The sequence below is a fragment of the Lagopus muta genome, chromosome 9, assembly GCF_023343835.1.
Source record: "Lagopus muta isolate bLagMut1 chromosome 9, bLagMut1 primary, whole genome shotgun sequence".
Taxonomy (NCBI): domain Eukaryota; kingdom Metazoa; phylum Chordata; class Aves; order Galliformes; family Phasianidae; genus Lagopus; species Lagopus muta.
This window is the reverse complement of record NC_064441.1, coordinates 98,978-125,728: the sequence shown is the minus strand read 5'-3', so window position 1 is coordinate 125,728 and position 26,751 is coordinate 98,978. Positions and strand designations below refer to the sequence as shown.

The following is a 26,751-nucleotide window of genomic DNA, read 5'->3' as shown; positions in this document are numbered from 1 at the left end:
GTGAAGTTGTTTGAGCGATTTTGGTTTTGTTTCACACAAAGTTTGCTTTAGGCAGCATCAGAACAAGGGTGGAGTTCATCCTCTTCTGCCAATGTTCTCACTCTGTATATCAGACAGGAGGTTCTGGGGTGAGCGCTGGCTGATGGCGTGTGTTGGCTGAGTCCAGTAAGAAGGGAGGCTGCACCCCTTTGCCAGCCTCAGGAGGTCTGCCTGGAGTCCATGCAGAACCCAGCAAATGCAGTGGTGGTGAAGCCTGCGCTTAAGGCACTATGGCCAAAGCTGAGCCTTTTTTCTTGAAGGCGAGTAAGGGTAGAAATGCTTTCCCTAGCTTTCAAGATCCTTAAAAATTATTTCATTGTCCATCCAAAGCTATAATGCCATGAAAACTGTGGAACCTGTATCATTTACCCTTAGAGCTCTTGTGTGTAACCAGTAGTGATTACTTTTCTTTTTTGCTCTTCTTGAACATAATTTACAACATTAAGGAAGTTCTTCACAAGGTGTGTTTGGAAATTCTAGATCTTAATCTTATTTTGAGGGAGAAGGATTGAAGTATCTTATGGTTCTTAGTTTACTGTTTTATAACCTTTGTATCAGTTAAGCGCTCGTATGGCAAGAGGATTTTCCACTCTTTTTTGAGAGTGGATATTCTGTGGCTATGTATATGTATTTCCCTTCCTTTTCTTTCCTTGTTTGCCACCATTCTACGCAGTTGGAGGGGTTGCTTGAAAACATTAAATATAGCAAGTTATACGGTTCTCTTATCATTAAATGTAATTAAACATATAATTTATTTTTAAATCTGAAATGCAGCAGAAATTGCATCCAACCACCAAAGATCAGCAGTGGTGTGTAGGTTTGGTACAGACAATGAGCTCTCAAACCTGAGGGGGAAAAATTATTGAAATTCTTAGACAGGCAACATTAATTCCGAATCTTGAACTATCAAAACTAAGTAATGATAAACTTTAATAGTATTTTATTGTGTGTGATGCTGTGCATTATACTATTTAGGCATTTTTGTTTGCATCTGTGAAGGACTAATAAGAAACATTGACGGCATCGGTGTAATTTGAAACTCTGCTCATAGAGTTAAATAGTACTGATTTTTTTTCAGAATTAGAATACAAACAAAAAACATACATGAAATCACATTCACCAATCAATAACTCAGTTGGTAATATAGCTGATGTTATTTTGTAAGAGAGAGCATATAGGAAAACAATCCAGAAAGATGTTCTATGTAGTGGCAGGTTATTTCATTACAGCATCATGTTGACTGTAACATTTATGTTCTGTATCTTTGAGAAGGAATGGAGTGTCAGCTTTTAACTCCCTGTGAAAAATTTATCTTGTGACTTAGCTGGTGGGACCAGAGGTGTTACATATCTGAAAGCTGTGATTTATGATATGATGAAGAAAATGCGTGCAGCTTAAATTTCATTTAGCAGCTTGCTGTTTCTATGGAAGTGTTTATGGTGACAGTCTATGGCATGTAAAAAAGATAGGCTTAGGTATCCATTTAGGAAGGCGAAACATTACAACTGCAAAGAAGTCCTCTGTGCTTATTGGAATGCTGGGATGTGGTTTTGTAGAAAGTAGAAAATTCTAAAACTACCACGAGTGTGACTTTATTTTCCAGAATTGTTTTGTCCTTCAGAGGAACAAGTGTCCACAGTTAGTCATTGGTCTTTCTTTTAACCATCTGTATCTGCCTGTGTATGTGTGGAGCTTTGCATCCATCCAATGAATGTTTCACAGGCTGCCCTCTGTTCTGTGTGTGACACCACATACCATCTCAGGTGTTACAACCACCAACCAGCTGATTGGATCTGTCCTGGTGGCTGTCATACACAATTACTGTAGGTTACTTGTTCTTTCAGCCATATAGATGGTATCTAATGATTTCATCACTTTGGTTATGTATTATACTTACATTTTTTCAGTGTTCAGTTCTTCCTATCTAGTAGCTACCAAAAATGCCTTTCACCAGGGAAACATCCACACTACTAACCTTCCTTCCCTAGCGACTGCTGTAGATAGTGAGGGACTTCTTTGCTTCTTTAGAGCAATGGGAGGTCTTGGGCAGCTCCAAGGACATGTTCAGGTAAGATTTGCTTTTTGGTAATCTACTGATGGATGATTAGACTGTGTCACCTCTGGAGAGTTATATTCTCTGAGCAGCCGGTTTAAACCTGCAGTCACACTGAGCCCTACTGTCTCAATCCTTGTGACACACAGTGACAAAGGCTACCCAGCAGGACCTAGGGGGCATGAGACCCCTACCCATCCCCATCCTGAATTGTTGAGTGATGGAGAAAGGGGCGCCCTGGGTGCACAGAGGATCCGTGTGGCTTTGGCGCTGGATATCCCCTCCAAGTGCCATCCTGGCTATGCAAGATTGCTCCCCATGCACAAAGCAGGCACACAGACCCCTTAAACACCCCCTTCCCCCTCCCCCCCCCCCTCCCTCCCCCACTATGGCAGCACCCATCCTGTAGTCTGGGGGTCCCCACAATGGTCTCATCCCATCAGGACCCATCCCACAGCCTGGGGGTCCCACATGGATGGAATCCCCCAGGCTGCAGCACTGCAGGGGAGTTTAGTTTAATATGCCTATTGGTAATCCTTGGTAATAGAAGATGAGAGGTTACAAAACTGATATGGTGGAGAGTTGGATTAAGCTTATGCTGCTTTTTGCACATCTGCTTTATTCACTGCAGTAATCCTGTTCCTGTTTCCTTTCCTTTGCAATGTCTGGGGGGCTGCAGGAAACTCGTTTTCTTCTGCAGCTCCTGTTGTGTCAGACATGAGCACGTCTTTCCTGTGGGCTCTAATGACGTGTTTCATCAGAGCATCATGAGTCAAGAATGATAATATAGGACACAAGCAAAGTTCTGCTTCTTTAGCTTCTGTTTCCAGCTGCCCTTGACTTTGCTAACGTCCAGATTTCTTCATTGAATTTCCATGAGGAAAAATAACCAGACTTCTAAAGATGAACTTAAATAATTTCCGCAAAGACAGCTTAAAAGTGAATTAACAGTCTTCCTATAAAGTATCAGAAAATGTTTCATGAATTTTATTGCATTATATCTATATATTCTATATCTATCTACATATATCTATATATTATATCTATGTATATCTATATATATCTATATATATATTGTTGCATTACATATTCTCACTGTAGATCTTCGCTTATTCTTTTTGAAGGTGCTGCTAAATATGGAATTAGTGATGGATTCTCAACAGGCCTTAGTCACAGCCTGGCTTTTCTTGAACTCATCAAAGAAACGTGTTCTTAGTTTTGTGTTTTACAAGTAGGTGGCTAGGCCAGGAGTTTCCCATCACACACAAGTACAGTAGCAGACGTGACTGTGATCTCTATGTAAGCAGCATTTCTCAGTGTACATGTGGACAGCAGGAATCCAGGGGTGCAGTGCTGTAGCACTTCCAGACTGGGAGGTGGCATGAAATCTCGTTCCATCACAATAATCTTCTTACAGTCATTGACCATTAATCAGATTCTGAATCAGTCAGAAACCCACGTACAAATTCTGCATGTGAAGAACTGTGTGCTGATGTTGTGATTGCAATGGTTCCAAAAACACATTCTAATTTTCTTCTGCTTGTTGTACCCCTGAATAGCTCTCAGTTAGAACAATAGTAAGTCTTATGAGTTCACTTCAGGTCGAATGTAATTGGTTAAAATCTTGGGAGTTAATGGAATTAATGAAGTGTCTTTATGAATATCTCTTATTGGATGTCTGTTTTATGTGCATTGCTACACTTGGGGAACGGAGGCGGAGGGTAAAAAATTGTCCCATTTCAAGCTTGAAAATAATCTGTTCCTCATGCTGTGTTGCACAGAGGTATATATTAGTAATCTAAACCCAGTTTTCTGATTTGTACAGCTGTTGCATACATGTAGAATAGAACAGTATGCTAGTAGTACAGTGCTGGCAATTCTTCTTGCTCACAATATTGTCACAATTTTAAGGATAGAATAGGAATATACACAGTAAGCCTGTGTAAATGCTATAGTCCAAGGGAAGCAAACTTCTGTGAGGCATTTTGCTTAGCCAGGGTTTCACTCTCAAGCTGCGACAAGAAATAGTAATAGAACTTGCTTGTTTACTGTTCTACTTTTATCATAATAACATTGTTGTGAGGGGTAATGAATGCAGGCTATTTGAATGCCAAAAAAACCCCCCAGTTTTTTGAAGTGGTTTATTTAGTTGTGGAGTGAGGTTACAGTAGCATTGGTTTGGGTTAATTGTAGTTGTCCTTAAATAAGGATTATGGGCTCTTCTTCAGACACAAAAGCTTTCATAGACTCATTTAGTGGTAGTTGCGCCATGATTTTAAGGTTTCAGTGTTCTGAGCTGGTTGATTAACCATCAAAACCTTTTTTGTTGCATCACTGCTGACTGCATCTTAGGTCAGTGTTAGTACTAATAAATCTTGTCCATATATTTCAGTGTGGTAGTTCTGTGTGTTGCTGCAATAAATTGTGAGTGCTTTCTTCAAGTTTTCATCCTTAGTTCAGAGCAGCTTTCAGTCTCAAATTAATGGCAGAGATAGCAAGAATATGCATGTGTTAAAGCTATATAAGCTGTAGAGCTATATGAAGATTCCTTTTATGTTCAGTGACCTCTTTGAGGATAGCCAGTGGTCTACTCCTCCTCAGAAATAGTTCATTAGTTCATCCAAGTAGCTGTCATGTAGCTGATAAAGATAATATGGATATTTTCTCCTAGATGCAACCAGGAGACTACAGGCAGCAAGGACTGTTTCTGAGCAGAGATTATTTCTAAACAGAGGCAGTTTCCTCCTGTGGCTGTCTAGGTGGAGTTTGCTGATTGACTGACATGTACCTCTGAGGTGGCATGCCTCAGGGCAATTACAGCTATAGCACAGTGGTTTTAGTGGATGATGGCTGGAAAACATGAGCCAAGCATCATTTGGACATTAGGAAATATATGGTAGCATGGGTGGGTGTTTCTCTGTTTGATTAAAGGGAAGCTGTGAATGTTTTTAAGTCACTGGGAGCATTGTCAGAACAGGTGGCAAAGAAGTTTCCTAAGCTTAGCTTAGTTACTGTATGACTGCATACTCATCATATGTTCCCAGTAGTCTGAACTGGTCTTTGCCACTGTGAGCAGTAACCTGCAAAGCAGTAGGAGAGGAACAAATGAAAACGAAAGGAAATGCAAACATGAATCTGCATTGGCACAAGTCTTTTGCATTGTGGAGTCTTTCCAAATGCTTATGTGCAGCCCATGCTGCTGTTTCCCAAGCTGTGTCTTATCTACTATTGTCACACAGTTGCTAGCCTCAGCCTTCATAAATAGTTGCTGTGCTGCCTGATGAAGGGTGGGACCAGAATTTGTGCAAGAAAAGTTGTTATGAGAAGCTTTCTGATAAAACTTGAGGAATAGTGTCCAAATGTAAGGATTTTTTATTTGCTTCAAGGCTTTTTGTTTTATTCTTCAAATTGTTTTCAAGTTAATTGCAAGTCATTTGTCATGGGTCTTTTTCAGTTGTGTCTCTTGATCACTGTTGTGTCTTTTATTAAATCCAGCCTAGGATTGACTGTAAGGAGGTGTAGGGCAGTAACGCTGGCCATTTGGAGCAAAGAAGTGACTGCTGAGAAGAAGCAAACCATATTATTCAGTATAAACTCACAACTATTTTCCATTCTGTCTGGGATCTTTAATTTAAACCAGGAGATTGTTTGTATTTGCTCAAAACACACTGATGCCAGAAACAATTACTACAAATGTCTTAACTGTTTTCTGGGTGTAAGAAACAAAAACCTCTTTTGAAGTGGTGGTGATAAAATATTTAATTAATTAAAAAAAAAAAAAAAAAAAGAGCAACATGTTCAAGAAGGACTAACAGAATTAATGCTAGATAAGTGGGCCATAAAAGTCTCCTTTCTGTGGAGGGAATCACAGCCAGACTGTGTCTTAGCTGCATGCCAGAGAGCTAAGGAAAAAAGTTCTCATGGCATCCTCACTGCTTAAGTGAGTTACGGCAGGCAGGGGCAGCAAGTTCAGATATGAAGGCACACCCTTTGATTTGCTTTCTAGTAGGGAATCTGGCTTAGGACAGGGATGTGAGATGTGATTGCAGTTGAATACAATTTGGGGAGGGGGGCTGTTCGTTTGTTTTCTTTCTCAGCAAGTATTTGTGTAGTGACTTTGAGAGTCCTTGATAGACTTTTCCTCTTTGCACGAGGTAGACTTAGGATTTGATAGTATACAGAATAAAAGAATGTTTCTATGTTCCACATCCATTAACAAAATTAACATAAGGAATGCTTGCTGTCCTTCTGATCAAATACTTGATTTTTCCCTCAAAGACAGAGTGCTTTTGATGTGACCAGCCCTTAAGTGGCTGGAGAGCATAGTATTTAAACACTTGAGCTCTTCATTTCATTTGGGTTTTTCAGACCAGAGTATTTAGTTTTAATTTCTTTGTGTGGAAAAAAAAAAAAAAATCAATTAAAAAAATCTATTTTAAATATAGGAAGTTCTTGATTATGTCAAATTTTATGTCAAACCAAGGGTGATGGCTGGGGGAAGCTGTGTGGGGTTTTTTTGAGGGGTGTGTGTTGTTTTTAGCATAACACAATGAAGGGAGTTTTTGGCAGAGGAGTCACCTTCTGCAGAGGAAGCATGCAGGATGATGTTTGTGCTCGTTTTAGTCATCAAAGGTGAAGTGCACAATAATGGTAAGCCTGTGTTTCTACAATCGGAGGATATTTCTCATACTGAAGGAAGTCTCCAAGGTCAACAGCTACAATACCCGGAGTGGTTACATCACTACATCTGTGTAAGACTGCTCTCTTTTTTAACCATTGCTTTTTCTTCCTTTCTCTCTCTTTAAGCTTCAGTGTTGATCACAAAAGGTGCCAGAACACTGTGGATTTAAGTTGGACTTCTGTTTACAGTGATGAGTATTCTCCCCCTCGGTTAGCTGAAAGTCTCGCTACAGTCTCCTAATAACTAATTTCAACAAATCCAACGTTCTTAAACTCAGTTTGTCTAACGGCCTTTTTTTGTGATGGGAATTGTATTGTATTATGATGATACCATTGGCAAGATCTCCTGAAACTTGTCTTATCCTGTGCATTTCTTTGTTACTATGGAATCACAGATTCATAACATAATTTGGGTTGGTAGGGACCTCAGAGTCCGTCCAGTTCCAACCCCTGCTGTGGGCAGGGGCACCTCCCATAGACAAGGTGCCCAAACCCATCCAGCCTGGCCCTGACTGCCCCCAGGGATAGGGCACCTACAGCTGCCCTGGGCAGCAGTGCCAGGCCCTCGCTGCCCTCTGAGTGAAGAATTTCTTTCTTATATCTGATGTAACTCTGCTCTGTCTCGGTTTAAAGCCATTGCACCACGTCACGTCTCTCCACGTGCATGGAAAAAGTCTCTTCATCTTTTTCATAAGCCCTGTTTAGGTATTGGAAGGCCACGATCATTTTTCCCCGGAGCCTTCTCCAGCAACCCCGGCTGTCAGCCTGTCCCTGCAGCAGAGGCACTCAGCCTCTGGGCATCCCTGCGGGCTCCTGTGTCCCCACTCCTACAGGCCTGTGTTCCTGTGCTGGGGCCCAGAGCTGAATGTAGCTCTGTGAGGGACCAACATTTTGTTGGTTGTGTTTGTTTTTTTCATTCACCAATGCTCCCAACATCTGCAACATCTTCGAGAGGAAAAAGAGAACAGGGTAGATTCTAGTTTTTCCAGGTCGCTTTGTTTGTCCATTTACTAAGCAAGTTAATATTACCAGTACATCTACAAGGATTTGGAAACCCATGATCAAATACATTTCTCTCTTTTCTGGGGAGTGTTGTTGTTGTTGTTGTTGTTGTTCCTGACTTGAATTTTCATTGCAAGAAGGTTATTCTATGATCCATTTAGAAAGCAGTATTTTTCACCAGTGTTTGTTGATGGTAGCTTTAATTAATGGTTGCTAATCTACAATTTACCTGGACCTGAGCAAGGCCTTTGACATGGTCCCCCACCACATCCTCATCTCCAAATTGGAGGGAAGTGGATTTGATGGGTGGACGACCCGATGGATAAGCCATTGGTTGAAAGGCCGCAGACAGAGGGTGGTGGTCAATGGCTCTATGTCCAGGTGGAGGCTGGTAACAAGTGGTGTCCCCCAAGGGTCTGTCTTGGGACCAGTGCTCTTTAACATCTTTATTAATGACATCGATGAGGGAATTGAGTGCACCCTCAGCAAGTTTGCTGACGACACCAAGCTGAGTGGTGCGGTTGATACGGTGGAAGGAAGGGATGCCATTCAGAGGGACCTCGACAGGCTGGAGGGCTGGGCTCGGGTGAACCTGATGAGGTTCAACACGGCAAAGTGCAGGGTTTTGCATTTGGGCCGGAAGAACCCCAGGCACCTGTACAGGCTGGGAGGAGTGGTCCTTGAAAGCAGCTCGGCAGAGAAGGACCTGGGGGTCCTGATGGACGAGAGACTGAATATGAGCCAGCAGTGCGCTCTGGCAGCTCGAAAGGCAAATGGGATCCTGGGCTCCATCAGGAGAGGGGTGGCCAGCAGGGACAGGGAGGTGATTGTCCCTCTCTACTCGGCTCTTGTGAGGCCCCACCTGGAGTACTGTGTCCAGGTGTGGAGCCCTCAGTACAAGAAAGACATTGAGATTTTGGAAAGGGTCCAGAGGAGGGCGACTAAGATGATCAGGGGGCTGGAGCACCTCCCCTATGAGGACAGGCTGAGGGAGTTGGGCTTGTTCAGCCTGGAGAAGAGAAGGCTGCGGGGTGACCTCATTGCAGCCTATCAATACCTGAAGGGAACCTACACCCAGGAGGGAAGTAAACTCTTCAAAAGGGCTGACAACAGCAGGACTAGGGGAAATGGTTTTAAGTTGAAGGAGGGAAGATTTAGGTTGGATGTTAGGGGGAAGTTCTTTACTAGGAGAGTGGTTAGGCCCTGGAACGGGCTGCCCAGGGAGGTTGTGGATGCCCCGTCCTTGGACGTGTTTAAGGCCAGGTTGGACGGGGTCCTGGGCAACCTGATCTGAATGTGTATGTTTGGTGGCCCTGCTAGGCAGGGGGGTTGGAACTACATGATCCTTGGGGTCCCTTCCAACCCGGGTGATTCTGTGATTCTGTGAATGGCAAGAACAAGTGCATTTCTTAAAAGCCCAACTGCCCATTTCTTTTTTTTTTCCCCAACATCCTGATGATGTTTGCTCTTGTTCCATTAACCAGGTAGCAAAACGGAAGACACCCCTACATACTTCTCTTTGCTGTAGACTTTATTCTGTTTATACCCACATCTCTGATTTAGCATTGTTGAAGTCAGCCTTGTCTTTCCCTAGCTTCAGCTTGTTCTGATTCAGTCTATAAACCTAAGTATTAAAGCTGCTTCAAAGAAAGGAAACAACCTTTTTCTTTCAGTTCTTAAAAGAACTTCTGTTGTTGTTTGAAGCCACTGTTCATGTCTAATTATGTTCACTGGTGATCATGTCATGCATCATGTATTAAAGTGAAGTTACCTAGCATTCAGTATTTCCTTGATTGCATTTGGTTTGTCAACAATTATTTCATTTAAAGTGGGTGATGACATTCTGCTGTCCTTGTTCCCTGACTTGACAATGAGGGAATGATAGTCATTAAGACATTTTATACGTCATCCAGGTAGCTAGGTAACCCTGAGTATTTAAAGAGGTGAGAATAAAGACTGATCTTCTTTTAGGTGTGGATAAATATGAGATAGGTTGGATTGAACTAGTGAAAGAAGTATTTGAGAAGCTGTGGACATGTGTTTTGGAAGGTGTGCCAGGTGTATTGGTTGTAAGTTGCTCATCCTTGCCCTGCTCAGCATCGCTGCCAACATTTTACTTTATTTTCCCAATGGAGAAACAAGATTTGCTTCTGAGCATCATCTCAGCAAATATGTGGAGTGCCTTCATGGCATTGTAGGTGGAGGCCTTTTGGTAAGTAACGAGCCAGTGCATTCTTGCAAGTTTATTTTGAAGCTACTTGCTATTACTGTTTCTTTACCATTGCATTAATTTATTTGTTGAATGTCTTGTCAGTGGGAATCTCTGGAGTTGTATTTAAAAAAAATCAGCTACATTGCACCATAGTATTATTAGTTACTATTAATTGTCATATCTGTAAATATCTCTTTTGAGCTGAGAATTAGGATATAGGTCGTAGACCCCAAATGCAGTACTAGAACCAGACCTTTCAGAGGGATGTTTTTATTTAAAGGTTAAATCTTACATTTTTATTCTATTAGTCAGCTATTCTCCTTTTTAATGTCCGTAGATAACTAGTATTTAATTACATTTCTTAAATGTATGACATCTAATATGTGGTAAGACAACAGTTGTTCTTCTGTTTTACTTCTCTATTCAGAGAAATCAAATAGCAGTTAGCAGAGCTTTACATTAGAGTAATAGCCAAGGATGAAGAACTAAGTGAGTTCACTGTAAGAGCCTGTTTAATCTTAAGCAATTGTTTTCTGCCTTTTCAATTTTGCAGCATGGAATTTAGCATGTTTAAGTTCTCTAAATCTAGGCTTCCTTCTTCATTCACTTTTAGCAGTCCCCTTAGTCTCAAGGCATTGGCAATTCACAGGTTGAAAACCACTGCATGATAAGACTGTCTTGTGAGAAGTGCTTGCAAGCTGTGTTACAGCCCTATCAGAAGCCAGACTGAGATTTAAAAAGGCTGATTTTCCACGCAGACTAATCCCAGTGAAATTGATGGAGCTACTTCTCAAACACACTCTTGCCCAACCTCTTCTGCACCTGAAGCAGTGGGGCTTAGAAAAAGGTTTTAGTAAAGGCTGTGACTAATATGCGACTCTGCTCTGTCTCGTTAAGTAAATCTGTGGTGTTTGCTCACTATGCTCTTTCTGTATGGTTTTCTGAGGTATTTCTGGATATGATGCCTTTGTGTAAGTGTAAAGTATTATTAAATCCTATTATTGATGGTGGGGAGTATACTTTGTTTAATCAGCTCTGTGTTTGTTTCTCCTTCTTGATTTTATGCCAGAATTTCTGGATGGTGTCTGCTTTGTTGCTTTGCTCTTCTGTCTCTGACAATTTTGTGAATGTGAAATCCTAGAGAAAGCTAGATGTCTGTAGTGAGATGTCTTGCTTAGGATATTTGTCACACAGACAATAGTAACACTTCAGTGAGTAGTCTCTGGAAACTTCACTGGTGGTTGAAATGTATTTCAGAGACTTATCATTAGTTTTCTTTTGGCAGAAAGTAAATGAAGGGTTTTTATTTTTTTCTCTTTCTTTAAAGCTTTTTGTTTGCTGTATACAGCCTTTAGGGAGAACTGCAACATTTTAAAGTTGAAGCGTCTCAAGCTACATTAATTCCACAACGTGATCTTGATCAGCTGGCTCTTTGTGCACTTACGTGCTATTTGTGCACAAAATACAAGTAGAACTATACCTATCCTGTTGTTGGTATTACTGAGATGAGTAGTGAGACTCCTACTGTGTTAAATAAATGTAAAACTGGATAACCTATACAGGCACCCCAACACTGCCAACAAGCAATGCAAGTGAATGCAGTGTAAGTACTGTGCTTTGTCTATCTTGTCTATGTAGCAAAACAGAACAGAGAGCAGTGTGCTTTGTTTGCCCCATACCCAGGTGCTCATTCCAGCTGCAGTATTCATTGGACTTCACAATGATGACTGCTGCGGGTGCTTTGGCCATAAGAACTGTGGGAAAAGCTGTGCGGTAAGCGAGCCTTCACACTGCAGCCCCAGACAGCCCTCAGGACACTGAGAAGACTGTGCTCAACTCTCATGTCTGTGTTTGCCCTGCAGATGCTGTCCTCAGTTCTGGCAGCCTGTGTTGGGATCCTTGGCTCTGGGTACTGTATAATCATTTCAGCACTGGGCTTGTCTCAGGGACCATATTGTTTTACTCGTGTAGAAAGAAACTGGATCTATCCTTTCACTGAATCCTCTGGAGGGTAAGTTGTCTGTTTGTCCGTGCATTACATCTTTCTCCATGCACATACGGTGTTTGTTCTTTTCCTGGACCTTGCAGCAATATTCAGTAACAACGTACCAACATCCATCCATCAGTTTTTGCTCCTTATTCGCTAGCTAAACAGATGGGATCAGAATTGCTCACACTGCTGGAGTTTAAAACACAATAAATTTAAATCCCTCAGTTTTACATGTCTGAATATGCTGATTAGTTGTGACATTAAGTATCTGAAGGATGTGCAAAATGGTGCTCTTAATACAAGCTGATAAAGGATACTTGGAAGTAATTGAATGATGCTGTTAATAAAATACTGTCTTGTATAGGTCTCTTTCTCTTAATATATGCAGGCAGATATATCTGTGTACTACATACAGTTCATGTGAGCATAAGATGTACTCTTTTAGGACTTTGAGGGAACCTTGAGTCACATCAAGATCCTTTGCAGCAGAGATTTGGAATTGTACATTTTAGTAGCATCCCTTATGAGAAGAGGCATTCCTTCTTCCCCACCTCTCTCAACTTATGGATGAATATAGAAGAGCTGAATTAATTCCTTGCTCATGGCTCATCAGTGCTTGTGTTCTAGCAAAATGGAAGAGAAGGAGCTGCTGGAATCTTTTCCAGTTCTCCTCTGAATTTATTCTATGTGTGACTAGTGCAGATTAGGCATGTGAAGGCCCAGAGGCAACAGCACAAAAAATGAAGTGACCCACTGGATTCAAATTAGTAACTGCTGCCTTTAAACGCCCTATCCTGGAAAATTCCATTTGTTTCGAAAAGTTGTTGTGCTCTTTCAACTGTCTTGACATTGTATCTTATTTTGATCAGTAATAGAAGATTTTGCCTTTCTAAATCAGATGTTTTAATGGAAATTAAGACTTAGCCAAAATGTGTGATTCATAGTTCAACGTGTACTCAAACAGAGCAGGATTTGCATGGAATGAGCCCTTACATTTTGTATTCCCGCTTAGAGTGATTATCCTTAATGCAATTGCATACCAGATGAAGTTTATTTCTATTGTATTGTCAGCATCCTAATCTGACACAATTTTACTATACTTTCATTTGACGCGTACAGGTACTTGTTGGATTATGATGAGTGGGCTAAATGTCAAGAACCTCAAAACATCGTGCAGTGGAATGTCACTCTGTTTTCCATTCTCTTGGTCTTGGGAGGAATAGAGTTCATCCTGTGCTCCATACAGGTAGTCAATGGTATTCTTGGAGGAGTGTGTAGACTGTGCTGCGGCAGTGATGAGGTAAGCCATTTTTTCAGCGAGTAGAGAGTTAAAGAGTATTGTTACTGATAGCACTGCAGGGACTTAGCAGCTGTTTTTCTGGCATTCTTAAGCAGCAATGAGTGTACAATTTGCATTTTTTAATGTGACACTGTTGTGTTCAGCATTTTCATGTAGTATTTGACTACATGCATTTAGCTATTTGCTCAGCTGTCTGCAGTGAAGTTAGTCTTCATGTGAACTGAAAGAGCCGCGTGTACACTGTGGTATATATGGTCATCAGCACTGTGTAGGTGATACAACAAAAATACGTATCTGAGACTGGCAAGGATCTTTGTTGTAGCCTAAGCCATTATTGCAGTGTGACAGAGTTTTGTGGCAGGCTGTTTCCTCTAGCTGTATTACTTTAGCCTCATAGTTTGCTCACAATAGCAGATAGACTACTGAGAATATGTGTGTCATTTGTAATAAAAACTGCAGCAAAAACCTTGCTTAGTAGATGTGGTGTAAGAGAAGGAATTAAACTGCACATACATAGTAAAGCTGACAGACAAATCTGAAGGACTTCTTGAAGGTTTGCTTTTGTATATTTTTGTTTTTTATGAGTGAGGAAGGGGAAAATCCTCTAGTTTCTTTAGCATCTTGTTAGACACTTTGAGACTTCTGTTAAAATCAGTCTGTAGTGGAAATGCTGGGTCACAGCTTGAAGCAGTGATGGAGCACCTGGTGAGAAGGCAGGGCCAGCCCAGAGGATCTCAGGTGCATGCAATGTACTGAGTGACTGGAAGGGCTGGAGCCAGGATCCATCCCTTCCCAGACTTCATTTAGGGTTGGCAGTGGAGCTGAGGGTATCTCTTGCTGGAGATGCCTGTATCCCTGAGGCCTTCTGATGGTAAGCAATTTTTTTTCATTTGTTTCTGTGCCCACAGCTGCTGCATTTGGGCTCTTCCTCAGTTACTGCAGCATAGGACTTTGCTGCTCCATTGTTGTTGCTGTGCTTTCCACCACATTGTAGCATTGCAGCCTCATAGATGTAGTGTTGGAATTGCCTTATAGTATGAAAGTGATATGATTTATAACGTGTGCATGTTATGGCCCAGAGCATTTCGCGTTTTGATTTGATGTGGTTGAATGCTGTGGCACTTTGAAAGCATTACTGTCTTCTACTTCCTATCTTCTGTGCTGTTACTGTTTACAATGCTGTGCTATGGCTCTCTAGATCTGCTTGGGTTAATTGTAGCTCTTACAGTTAGATACAATATTAGTGTTCTTCCTCTTAATGCGTGTTTGTTTCTTTTTGTTTCCCTCACAGACACTTTCTTGCTAGAAAACAAGAAAACGGGTTGAAGTTGGTGTATATGCGTGGTGCGTTGAGTATTCACTGTTGTTTTTTGGTTTCTTAAATGTTGTATGTATACTGAAGTGCACACTTTGTTATCAAAGTATATAGCGACCACCAATTTAACTGACTTAGGGCTCTGTTTTTGAATTCATATCCATGTTTTCCATTTTCCACTGACCTGCCTGCATCTGAAGATAAAATGAGCTGCTTTGGTTCATTTCATAGACAATTGGGATCAATAAAGTTTTTTTTTGTTTTTTGTTTTTTTTTTTTTTTTTCTTTTTTTGTACTCATACGACAGCTCTGTGCTTCAGGCTGCTTTCCCAATAAAGTTGCATTTTTCATTCTGATGTTGAAACGAACGTGAACTGTAGTCTGCTCTGGAAATAAATTAATTCTCACTAGAGCAACAAATAAAGCAACAGTAAAATATGGATGACCAAGAGCAACAATGAACTTCTGCTTTTAAAGAACTGGAAAAGTATTAGGATATTAAAGTGTGGATTTCTCTGAGCTGCTCCTGTCTCAAGTACGGGTTTGTATTAAAATTACCCAGCAACTGTCAGTGTTTCTGCCTGTGCTGAAGCTGTTTTCTTGATCCTAGAGGAAGAGATAATGGTGGCATAGAACATAAATATGAAACTGAGGAGGAACTTCTTTACTTCAGGGGTGACAGAGTACTGGAACAAGTTGTCTGAAGAAGTGGTGGAGTCGTCTTCTCTGGAGATGTTCAGAACTCCCCTGAGAGCTTTCCTGTGAAACCTACTGTAGGGAGCCTGCTTTGAAAGGGGGGTTAGTCTGAATAACCTGTAGAAGTCCTTGCCAACCCTGTGATTCTTTGAAGTTACAACCTCCTTTTTCTACTCAGCACATACTGTCAGAGTAAGAGATGCTTCAGTCTTCAAACTCCTTTACTCACAAGGACTGCTTACCTCCTGACTACCTAGTCTTGTAACAAAAAAGCCATGGGTCTGGGTTCTTGTTTCCAGCCTGCCCCCAGGCAGGGCAATATAGTTCAAATTCAGATCAGCAGCACTAGACTAATCTGAAATACAGATTTTTTTTTTTTAATTTTTTAAATTTAAATTAAAAATTACATTTCACCAACAAGGAACCTGGACCCTGTATCCAAAGACCCTGTGCAAGAGTCTGAAGTTTATCTTGTAGCATATTGCAGCAAATGTTTTACCCCATAATAAAGTAAACCTGAATGATACGCTGCTAATAGCATTAATGAGAAGGTCAGTATGCTGCTGGGAGTGGCATTTTATAAGAAAGAACAAAACATGATGTTGGTTTAAAAGAAAATGAGAGTGACAACTATTACTTCTCCACTTTTGGAATCTAGCAGATAATGTCTTATTTGAAAATGGACAAGTTAATTTATGTTTGTGGGGAAAAAGAATTTCCCACAGGTGTCAGTGCATAGTTAGTCCTACTTTTAACTAGGAGAGTGGTCTTTAAAAGTAGCCGGAAACAAGGTTTTTCCTCACTCTCTCCTCCTGTCCAAGTCTGTCACCTACAGATGTGTCTCTGTTAAAGGAAGTTAACTGAAAATGGGAAATTGCACACACAGGTCTATGGCAGCAAAAAGACATCGAAAAAACAACCCCTCAATAGGAGGAATGCTGAGTTTCTAAACACAAATGGGTAGTTCTTGCAATACCACTCATTCATACACAAAGTATGCAGAATTAGGTGAAGGCACGCTTCAGTATAGTATAGATTCTGCATGCTGTATTTATCCTTGTCTTGCTCTGCTGTGGCAAAGAAGATGTGCATGTATGTGCACTCAGTTCCTTGTTGCTGTGCAGTGTGATGTCTTTGTATATGAAAAAGCACTTTGAAAGAGGGTTTGCAAGGTTAAATTTGGTATGAAATCAAGGATAGGAGGAAGAGGACAAAATATGATGGAATATGGTATAATATGGTATAATATGGTATAATTCCCAGAAAGTTTAAAGATTTTACCTGTACACTTGCATAGTTATTACTTGTCTTTCTGATACACATAACTAACTAGGGAACTGAAACTAGGTTAGGCACGCCAATGAACAGAATGATTAGGGGAGAGTTTAGAACTAAAACTGTGTAGCACCACTAATGTCACCTCTCGGTTTTTATGTTGCTGTTGTTAAAATAAGCTGCTTAAATTCCTTCAGTGCCTAATGGCTGACTTTGGGGAGTTTTATTAGTTACATTGTAGAAAAGCAGTTGTTTTGGGTTGGATTCATCTGGGTTAACGGAGATGAATCATCCAAAGTCAACAAAGGGTTTTCAGTAATGAGCTCTGCATGGACTCATGGGCGTTGGCAAGCAACAGGAATCCAGCTTTTGCAGCACTTAAGATATTTGAGAAACTAATTGCCAGGCTTGCTTAATACTTGGTGTAAAATGGTGGTGTCCTGTTCTGGCAGTATGTGTGGCAGCAAAACACTCTTTGATGTGACATTTGCAGAGCTCAGTTTAGATATGAAGTGAGTCATGTGGTGTGTTGGCACACTAGAATGGATGCTATTTCAGGTGTCATTTTCTTAGTGAGTTTCTTCTAAACAGAGCAGATCATTATGAGAAGTTGCCCACTCAGTAATAATTCAGGCCTTTGCTTTTAGGAACAACAAAAAAAAAGAAAACATTTTGACTTACTAAATGAATTGTGAGTCTAGTAATAAAAATCAATCCTGGGTTCTGATGTGCCTGCTTTTAATTCAGCTGTTTTCCATTACCGGAAGGAGCGGTACTGATACCACATCTGTGAGTGTGCTGGAGAAGGTTTGTCACTGGTTCCAGTTAGAGGGGGGGGCTTGAAAATGTGCCCCTGGTGATCAGGGAATAAAGAGGAAATATGGGAAGAGCTTCAGTGTAACATCTGAAGGCTTTAAAGTGAATCTCTTGGGAGAAAAAAAGTGAGAAAAGGAGAGTCACAGCAGAAAATGGATAGAAAATAAAATGGTGCAGTTGTGTGAGTGCCACCATGCCCATTTCCTTGGGAAATATATAAAAAATGACATCGTTGATTCTAAAAGATCCCCCCCTTTTTTTTTTCTGTAATGTTGAACTTCCTATTAAGTAAACCTTAAGCTTGATCTTTAATTACTTTTCTGATAACTTACTAGGGCAAGAGAAGAAGATATGTGTTGTGCTTTGACATTCAAACAGCTCTGGCTCTGCTGTACTGGAATGGATGCTTAGTTGCATGGGGCTGTCAGAACAATGACAAATAAAAATGAGGAAAGTGCCTGGCTCCTGCTTCCCACAGTGCAGAGCCACAGATGCATTTCAGAAAGCAGCCAGACCTCTTGTCATGTACTTAGGTCAGATCTGTAGCCATACATGCTCAAATGTAAGTTCAGAATAAAACTTTGCACAATAGCAGGATTTATCTCATCAAACAGTTCATCATTCTGCTGAAAATAATAAAGAAATGTGATTATATCTGCCTGGCAGTTTCTAGCTGGTGTTGCTTGGACTTCTGTGTGCCCTGTGTTGTGCTCAAAACTCAGGTTAGTGTTTCTGAAGGGATACCTCATGTCAGCAGCCAGTGCTGGGCTCCATGTGAGCTCTCATGTGCAGTCAAGTGTTGAAGGGACCTCTGTTTCCTTTAGATTTGTGTTGCTACAATTTTCTAATAGTAATAGCTTAGGCCAATATCTGTGTGAACTTTGAGGCAATGTGGACTTTCTGTGCAGATGTTTGACATCTGTCAAACAGCCCATGTAAGGTCAAATTATCGCTACAGTAATGATGAACCATTTGCCTCATGCTGCAGAACAGCTGCACAGGAATCTATTTCAACAAGAGGAGTGTTTCTAAGCGGTCACTAGGAAGTGAGATTTTTTTAATGTTCCTTCCTGAGTCTAACTTGTAGACGTATTTAATTAGGGAGATCGTTAAGGAGGACCTTTGAGAAGGGAAACTGCTACTTAAAGACATGTTTAGAAAGGATAGGTAGTTTAGGCAGCAGAATTTGTCTGTTCTTCTACCTACAATTAAGCAGCGGAGTCATATGAAGTGACTGAATCAAACAGGAGGTCAGAATACTTTTTGTATTTTAAACCTTGTAATCTTTTGTTAGCTTAGAAGAGCAAAACTTCTAGTATTCTTGAGAGATGGCTTTAGAAACATGTGGAAGCTGTTTGAGCTGTCTGCTGGTCCCTCTTGCACTTTGGAGCATTGTTGTTAATGTCCTTTTATATTTCCCTAATGGGAATGCTTCATATGTTGCTAGTTACCAGCATCCCAACTATGTGTGGTATTTTGAAGGCATCTGTTTCTCAGGTGTGATGGTAAGTGCTGATTTTATGGATCTTTAATTATTTGCAGTAGAATTGCATGTCATATTCAGTTACTGTGCAGTGAGATAATTACACTTCCAAAGGAAGTATGGATTTCTTTCTTGCAACAGTATGGGAAAAACTTGATCAAGCTGAAGAAATTGTGAATATATTGAATGACATGCTGTGTATGCTGCTTTATTTCATACGTGTGATTTTGCAAGGCAAATTTATTTTTCCCGTTGGCTTTTTGTTTAACTTGGACTCGTGTTACTGAGTCATGCGCTATTTTGATTTGTTCTTTTATGGACGTAGAATTAAAGCTCTTTAGCAAGGCAAAGCAAAAATCTGTAAAAGCCTATCATAACTGTCTGTAGGTTTTTAAGCTCTGTATACAGAGGAGTGGTTCACAGTGTCACTGTTATTAGGCTAAATATAGAGAATTGTCTCACTGCGACTGGTGTAGGTGTATTTTTCCCATTACGTTTGTAATATGCTCATCTGCAGTAATAATGTGGTGTTGGCTACTGCTCGTGCTGTTCACCAGGCTCGTAAAGATCTGTAGCCTCAGGAAAAGAAAGCAGTAAAGTAATAAGAGTGTGAACAAAAATCAGTGTTAGAAAAGGGCAAATGTGCAATGATTTATGTGTTTTTATGATGTTGCTGAACTGGGAGAGATACAAAAACTTTATTTTTGTAATTGAATATTCTTCCTAAAACAGAAGAAATCCCAACTTTCTGAGCACAGGGAGAAGGGTATCACACAAAGAATTTTAATGGAGAAACATAGTTGGAAAATTTACCAGAAAAAAGTTAACTGCAAACTACCTTCATACTTTGAAACATTTTTAGCCTGTGGATCTTTAACAATTTATTACTTGCATGTATATTTTCCTGTTGCAAACAGGGCAGTATGTTAAAGCAGTTTGCTTGGAGGGGTGTCCAGTACACCTGGAATCAACTGCCCCAGGTGTGGAAATGTAGTTCTGCCATTTGGCATGGGCTGATTCAGGCTGCATTGGAGCAGGGAGAAGCTCTTGAGCACCTGCAATGCATTAATTTAAATGTATTGGAAGAGAAATCATTTCACACGGGTCTCTGAGCAACATCAAGCTTTTGAACAAATAACACAGGAGATAATGATGTAGCCTTAGGGCTAGTCTGGACAGGACAAGATGTAAAAAAAAAACAAGTATGTTCTACACTGCAGCAGGGGAGAGTGGTCCCACTCAGAGCCTCTGACAGAAAGCCCCAGGGGAGACTCGAGGTCACTCGGAAGGGTTTTGGAGTTGAGGATACAGAGGATCCAAGGCTCACTGAAAGAGAGATATTGGTAGCATATGAAGGGGTTCCAGCTGCTTCGGAAGTGATTGGTACTGAAACACATCTCCTAGCTGCGAGAGAACAGTGCTAGACTTTAGCCAGCATGTTCTGCTAGAGCTCATCCCAGCAGTAAAAGTGCAAATGTCAGCAAAGCTTCAGGTGGCTCATCTTATGTATTTCCAAACAATGATTTACCTGAAGTGCTGCTATGACTGATAACCACTGTATTTTGGAATTAGCTCTAAGCTCTTTTTTTCTTGCAGTTTTTTACTAACAGCCCTTTCAAGTGACAAATCCAGGGCTTTCTTTGTTTTTCCAAACCGTTTCAGAAACACTGCTCGTTTTTCCTTATTCAAAGGAATGCCTTTCTGAGTGGCAGCTTGTGATTCTGGAGCCCAAATCTTATTTATTAAACTTCTAGTATCAGGTTTAAATAATCCAGTAAGCAAATGGAAGTTCACCATACTACTGACTTCTGTGTTTTTTTTTTTTTGTTTTTTTTTTTTTTTTAAGCATGTGTTGGTAAGGAAGAGAATTTGCCTCACTACAGCTGCAGTCACTCACTGTGTTCCCTTACAGATTCTTCTGTTGGCAATAATTCTCATAGCACTGGAGTGTAATGCATTCTATCGGTGCTGCCGAAGTGAGAGTTGTAACAAAACCTACAGAGTGAGTCTATCTTTTATTTTTGCTTGTCTCTGGCATTTGTTCTACATGGCTTCCTCCTCCTGTGTCTCTAGTACATCCTTCTCCTCTGCTCTGGTTCTGCTGCTTTTCACAGAGAAGGATTCTGAGTCAGGTTGAGAGGTCGCAGAAAGGGCAGCTCTTTCCTGTTGATGCATATTCAGGATGGAAAAAAATCTTTGTAGAGTGAAACAAGATAAAATAAGAAGGCTGGAGTGTTCTAACAGAGTTCTCCATCTAAATAGTTTCATCTCCTTGTTTTTTTTTTTTTGTTGTTTTTTTTCCCCAGTACCGACTCAATAAGCACTATCTGGAATGCAAACATATTAAATATGTGCTTATATTCCTCTTGCATTCTGGGATACAGTTTTTTAGGAATGTGAGTTTAAAAAACATCAGTACTTAACTGATATTGTGGAACTGCCTTACACAAACAGAGTAAAGATAGAGTTTATGCTTACTGATTATTGCCTAGTATTTTTCTCTCAGTAGTGAAGACTGGGACAACCACATGTGAAATTCAACCCCAAAGAAGTAGATTGGCAAGGACGGTGAATACACATGATGCAAAGACTGCTCTCATACAGGAATGTTTTTCTCTCTTCAGAGTTTTATTTCAATTGTGCTAGCCATGCTTGGAGTTGCTTTCTCTGGATACAGTTGCATCATTTTTACCTTGGGATTGATCCAAGGCCCTTTCTGCAATTCATCCAATGGATGGGATTACATCTTCAAAGATACTGTTGGAGGGTAAGAAACATCAGTTTTAACTAGTTTATTCTACTAATTTTCTCAGGGCTTTACAAAAGATGGCACAGTCTCTTGAGCACAAAACCTATACTGTAAGACATTTTTAAGTTGTTCAGTGAGCAACAGCATCTTCAAAGAAAGCTGTTTGCCTCCTAATGATAAATTCTAAAGGTAAGAATCTTTGTACTGATCAGACCTGGAGGTCTGTAGAGACAAGCAGACTTTATCTGGTGATGATCACAACTTTGTGTAGCAAAGAATAAAAGATTAGATGCGCTGTAGACGTATACTTCCATAATATTCTCTCAAATTCCTCAAGTTCTTCATTCAAAGATTATGAATGTCGTTTTAATATTTAATAACTCAGGAGGTTTCCCTTTAACACCTAAACTCAATGAAGTCTGCAGTTTGATCATTGGAAGGTTATGCATACTGCTGCAACATCTCATAAAATACTTGAGCAAAGTGCTGTTGGTGTTTTGGACTACGGTAGCTTGAAACATTTCATAAGATCAATAATGTGGGGATGCTTCCACAAGATTTTACATTATCCCTTTAAAAAAATCAAAGTTTTACAAGACTTGGATTTTTCACAGCGTATGATACCAGGCTCTTCCACTTGCATGTGAATGTGCTGAGGATTAAATTTGTCAGTGAACCATAGGCACATCTCTTCAGCATAAACAGGAGTAGTTCCTATAAAATAGATATTGCCATCTCTGATTGAAATCGGCTCTCTTTTAACATCCTGAAATGCATCCTGCAGTCTCTGTTATGTATTGCCAGCCTTACCATCCCATTTGAAAATACATGTGCATAAAATGGAAGCTTGATTTTAACTTAAAGGGCCAGGTGCTGAACAATGTCCTCAAAATGATGGATGTTTAGAAAATAACCAACAAAGCTTCTTGCAATGAACCGCCAGGCCATAGCATGTCTCAGTTAAAAGGGCACATAACATTCCTCAAGTGTGCAGAATGTGGCTCTGGAAGTTGCATATGGTGACACACCTCAGCTCTGCCACACAGGCTGCATCCACTGGTCAGAATTTTTGGATGTTCCTACTCTTTGTCATCTAGACATAATCAAAAGCTGAAATTAAATTAGGGAAGGAAGTCCCTTCTTTAGACTTGGCTTCTTCCTTTGGGGGGAGGGGGGGAAAGCAACATCTCTCTTAACATTTGGGTGTCTTACTGGGAAGTTAATGAAGCAGTTGAGGAACCCAAGTCTTTATTCAGCTGAGTTTGGCAAACTTATCTGGGACTTACTCTACTGTAATGAAAGACCAGCCCTAAACTTCAAGCATATAAGGCATAGTATGGGTTTTCTATATAGTAAAGGTAAAATAATGTGTATTTAAATTTGATTGGAAAAGTCAATTTAATTTGCCTCACATTGCTTTTTCTCTGATAGATACCTCACAGATTACTCTGCTTGGTCTCAATGTGCTGAACCTGCTAATGCTGTGGAATGGACCATCATTTTACTCTCTATTCTGATGACTCTTAGTGGACTGCAGTTGATCATCTGTTTTCTTAAAGTGGCTGCTGAGCTGAAACGTACACTGTGTGGGACCTATTCTGTTTTTATTCAGGTAACAAAGGACCTGAGGTCATTTCTTCAGAATCTTGAAGGTCAGTTTAGCTTCAGCAGTTTCTCCCAGTAGATGACTTTCCCTCTTGGTTTATGCATTCTCTTTGCTACTGCATATTTATTAGCAGAAGATATGTGCTGATAGTAAATCTGCTGCATCCTAGCCATCTGCCATTCAAGGATGGCTGACTGCTCACTCTTGCCGTTAGTGCTATGATTAATGAAAAAACGAGGATTTTACTCCCATATCAGCAAAAGCTTCTGTGCAATCTTCTCCTGTCATTCATTTGTGTGCATTAAGAGCTTAGGTTAGGAGATGAATGTTTAAGTCAAACAAGATGTATGTTAGCTTGAGCTGAAAGAGAAAGAAAGTAACCGACAGGCCTTACACTTCCTTCCTTTTCGTTTGCAGGCTGGGATTCTCTGAAAACGGCAAAACGCTGAACCACTGTTTTCCTAAAGAAAACACTGTTTTCCTACCTGTCTAGTTGTCTCTGGCAGTGACTTTTTTTAACCCTCCAGCTTGGGTCTGAACCCTCAGGGAGGTCTGAATACTGCGGAACTCCTTTTGTAGTAAAACCATCTTTTTGGAATAAACTGCTGTATTTATAGTACCCTCTTTTTGTTTAGAAAATGAGAGTATTTGTTCTGAAAGGGCCTGATTCAAACCCTAGCATGTCAAGAAAAATTCTCCCTTGAGAATTAATGTGCTGGACGAAGCCATGGTTTCTACATGACTGAATTTCAGTTACAGACAGAGCACGATAGTCATGAGAGGCAGAAGCTCATGCTGCATTTTTTGTCCTAGAAGCTTATTAACTGTACAAAGCAATTTATGGAAAAAAAGTCTAGCAAGTCTTACCAAGGTAAGGCATCTAGGCCTGATTGAAGATGAGAAATGCATCTTCAAAGTCAGCTATACTAGTTCGTGTGCTTTAATAGGTGCCTTGGGATTCTTTTTTACTCAAGAGGCAGGCTTTTTTTTTCTTTTTTTTTTTTTCTTTTAATCGAGTATTATGAGAATTTTGGAAATATGAGGAAACCCTGTGAATATCGAGTGCTAGCTTGTTAATACTTGTAAGTATCCTGACTTTGCTGCAGGAGAAGGCTGATATTCTTGCCGATATCTTGCCAATAACATTCAGAATTTCAGTAATTTAATTCTGTTTCAAGACAATTCTGAGATTTTTGTATTGATATTCCTCTGGCAGATATTTTGAAAAGCTGGTTTCTTTCTTCAGGAATTAAGTAATGTATATTAAATTTTAATTTAGTTTATATGAAGTTGAAAGAAGTAATAAAAAGTTACTGATGTTTATGAATGGGTCTGCTCTTTTGGATGACAACTCAAGATGGCGTGGATGTTCAGAGACGTGTTAAAAAGGCATGATGACAAAATGGGGATTCTGCAACAGCACACTTGTTTTTTTCCCTAGGTATAAATGTGTCATATCACATAACTACTTAAACGATGATCTCACATTCTTACGGGGTTATGAATATTGTTTGAGGAGAGGTGGCAAAAAGACCCACAAGTTTTAACAACCAGCTATTGCTCCTTCTCACTGTGCTGGAAAATCTTGTTGACTTTGTGCCTGTAAACAATGGAGTTACTCAGGTTTTGGTTCTTTTGATGAAAACTAGTATGTGTGGAGCATACATTTAGAGTAGAAAGCCCCTAAAATTGCAAAACAGGTGAAGGGCTCTAATTCATCCAGGAAATCAAACAGCATTCTACTTAGATTCCAGCTCAGTCATGGGGAAAATACAAGCTTATCTTCAGACATACAGTGTCTATTGAGGTAGATTTTTTTTATGCCAGATAAGAGCAATGTAATAAATAGCTGGAAGTTGCTGTTGAAAACACTTAACCCTTTTTTTTTTTTTTTTTTTTTTTTTTGTATCTATCCTCTCCACTTTCCAGTAACATCTGTTGCTTACAATCAGGTATCTTGAGATATGTGACACAAAGGTTTCAAAGTGGTGTTGTGTAGTTCTTGTTGAGTGCATCGATTCTGCAACCCTCTTTATCCATAATCCAGATACTGGCATTTTCATTGCCCTGGTCAAAACTAGACTGCAACTTGACTTCTAAACTTTCAAATAGGCAGTTTATTCATTTGAAATTCATGGTGCGAGTACTAAAAGCTAGAAGTGGGTTTCTGACACAGATTTTCTAAAGGTAAGGCAGAGTTAAATTTGATCTAATCACTCAAAGACTCCATTCCATCCTAAATACACAGTCTCTCATAAACAGTGCCCAGAAGCAAAACAAACCCAAAACAACAGCACAGCAAGGTGATTTCTGTAAGGAATATTAACTGACTTGAAATCTGTATGTACCCAATGGTGATGTCTGGGACGTGACTGGCCCTCCAGCTGCAGAATACAGGCTTCATCCCAGCCATAGAAGGAAAATGTGACCTGTGGAGTCTGGATAAAGCTCACACCATGCTGGCAGACAAGAAGCCCTTTTTTGAAAGTCTCCTGAACCTGGAATGCACGCGCTGTCTGCTCAGATTTGCACGTTAAATACCCCATGGTACTTCTGGAAGAAAGCTGCAGATTGGAGTTCATAGCTGTCTGTTAGTGAGGAGTTGATACTGAAACCTGGAGGTAAGATTGTCAGCAGTTCTTTGCAGTTCTCAAATCAAGGCAGAGTAAATGAGGAGCATGAAAGCCCTAAGACAAAGAAAGGCTCATATCTTTACCCTTAAATAAATAACAGGGTCTCTGGTACACTGGTTGTGTGCATTTTCTTCTCAGTGACCTTTGAACACGTTCAAACCAAATAGCTCACATATATGTGCACATATACTAGCTGTGCATTGAGGAATGTCTTTGAATTCCAGTAGCATAAGAGGAGTTAACTTTTTTTTTTTTCCTCAGTTAGTTACAAAGAGGAACATGCAGCCTCAACAAACTGACCTTTCCACTAATAACTGACTTTCATCTGCTTAAAATAAAATAAAAAATCTGTGTGGAAGTTGTTCTGAGCACATGATGCCGACTTGGGAAACTCCAGAATTTCATGATGGATCTAGTCAAATTTCAAAACTTGGCTTTGGTTACAGTCTTTTAGACAGAAGCAGGACTCTTCCATTTAATTCAGCCATTCAGAAGGTTCCAGAACGTGATACTGTGGTGGTGATTGATGTTTTCTGCATGGGGTTACTATTGGTAATTTGTCTATATAGCTTAGTCCAGGTACACGAAGTTTAGATTTCTTTGCTGTTAAAGGAAACCTATTGCACTTTACTTATAGTCTGAATTTGTCTTTCATCCAAAATAATCATAATTATGAAAATAGCTTCAAAGATGCTGTCATATAGGGGGAAGTGTCATTTTTAATGTGTGATCAGAGTGCAAAAGAGATTAAGAGAGCCCAAGTGACTATGAATACTTTTTTTTTAAACGAAGCGTTTACAGTTTGCAAGTTTTCAGTTGGCCCGAGATGTTTACAGCTTCAGATGAACCATGACAGCATGGATATAAGCTTGAAAAAATTTCCAAGTCTGGTTAGGTGCTTT

General features: G+C 40.1%; 1 protein-coding gene across 3 annotated transcripts in view; it reads left to right on the top strand.

Moving 5' to 3' along the window:
* The window catches only part of LOC125697832 (transmembrane 4 L6 family member 18-like), a 47,665-nt gene extending 23,126 nt beyond the window's left edge, over positions 1-24,539 (top strand). Inside the window, exons 1-8 of one of the 3 annotated variants that reach the window (XM_048955472.1) lie at positions 9,795-9,986; positions 11,670-11,759; positions 11,849-11,997; positions 13,096-13,276; positions 20,774-20,863; positions 21,486-21,628; positions 23,042-23,222; positions 23,634-24,539. In XM_048955472.1, coding sequence (XP_048811429.1) covers positions 9,810-9,986; positions 11,670-11,759; positions 11,849-11,997; positions 13,096-13,276; positions 20,774-20,863; positions 21,486-21,628; positions 23,042-23,222; positions 23,634-23,648 — 1,026 coding nt within the window. In that variant the 5' untranslated portion in view covers positions 9,795-9,809 and the 3' untranslated portion in view covers positions 23,649-24,539. Of the gene's footprint in view, positions 1-9,794; positions 9,987-11,669; positions 11,760-11,848; positions 11,998-13,095; positions 13,277-14,648; positions 18,884-20,773; positions 20,864-21,485; positions 21,629-23,041; positions 23,223-23,633 lie in introns of those variants that run through there. The other 2 variants (XM_048955473.1, XM_048955474.1) reach the window with 2 other exon arrangements.
* Positions 24,540-26,751: the final 2,212 nt, after the last annotated feature.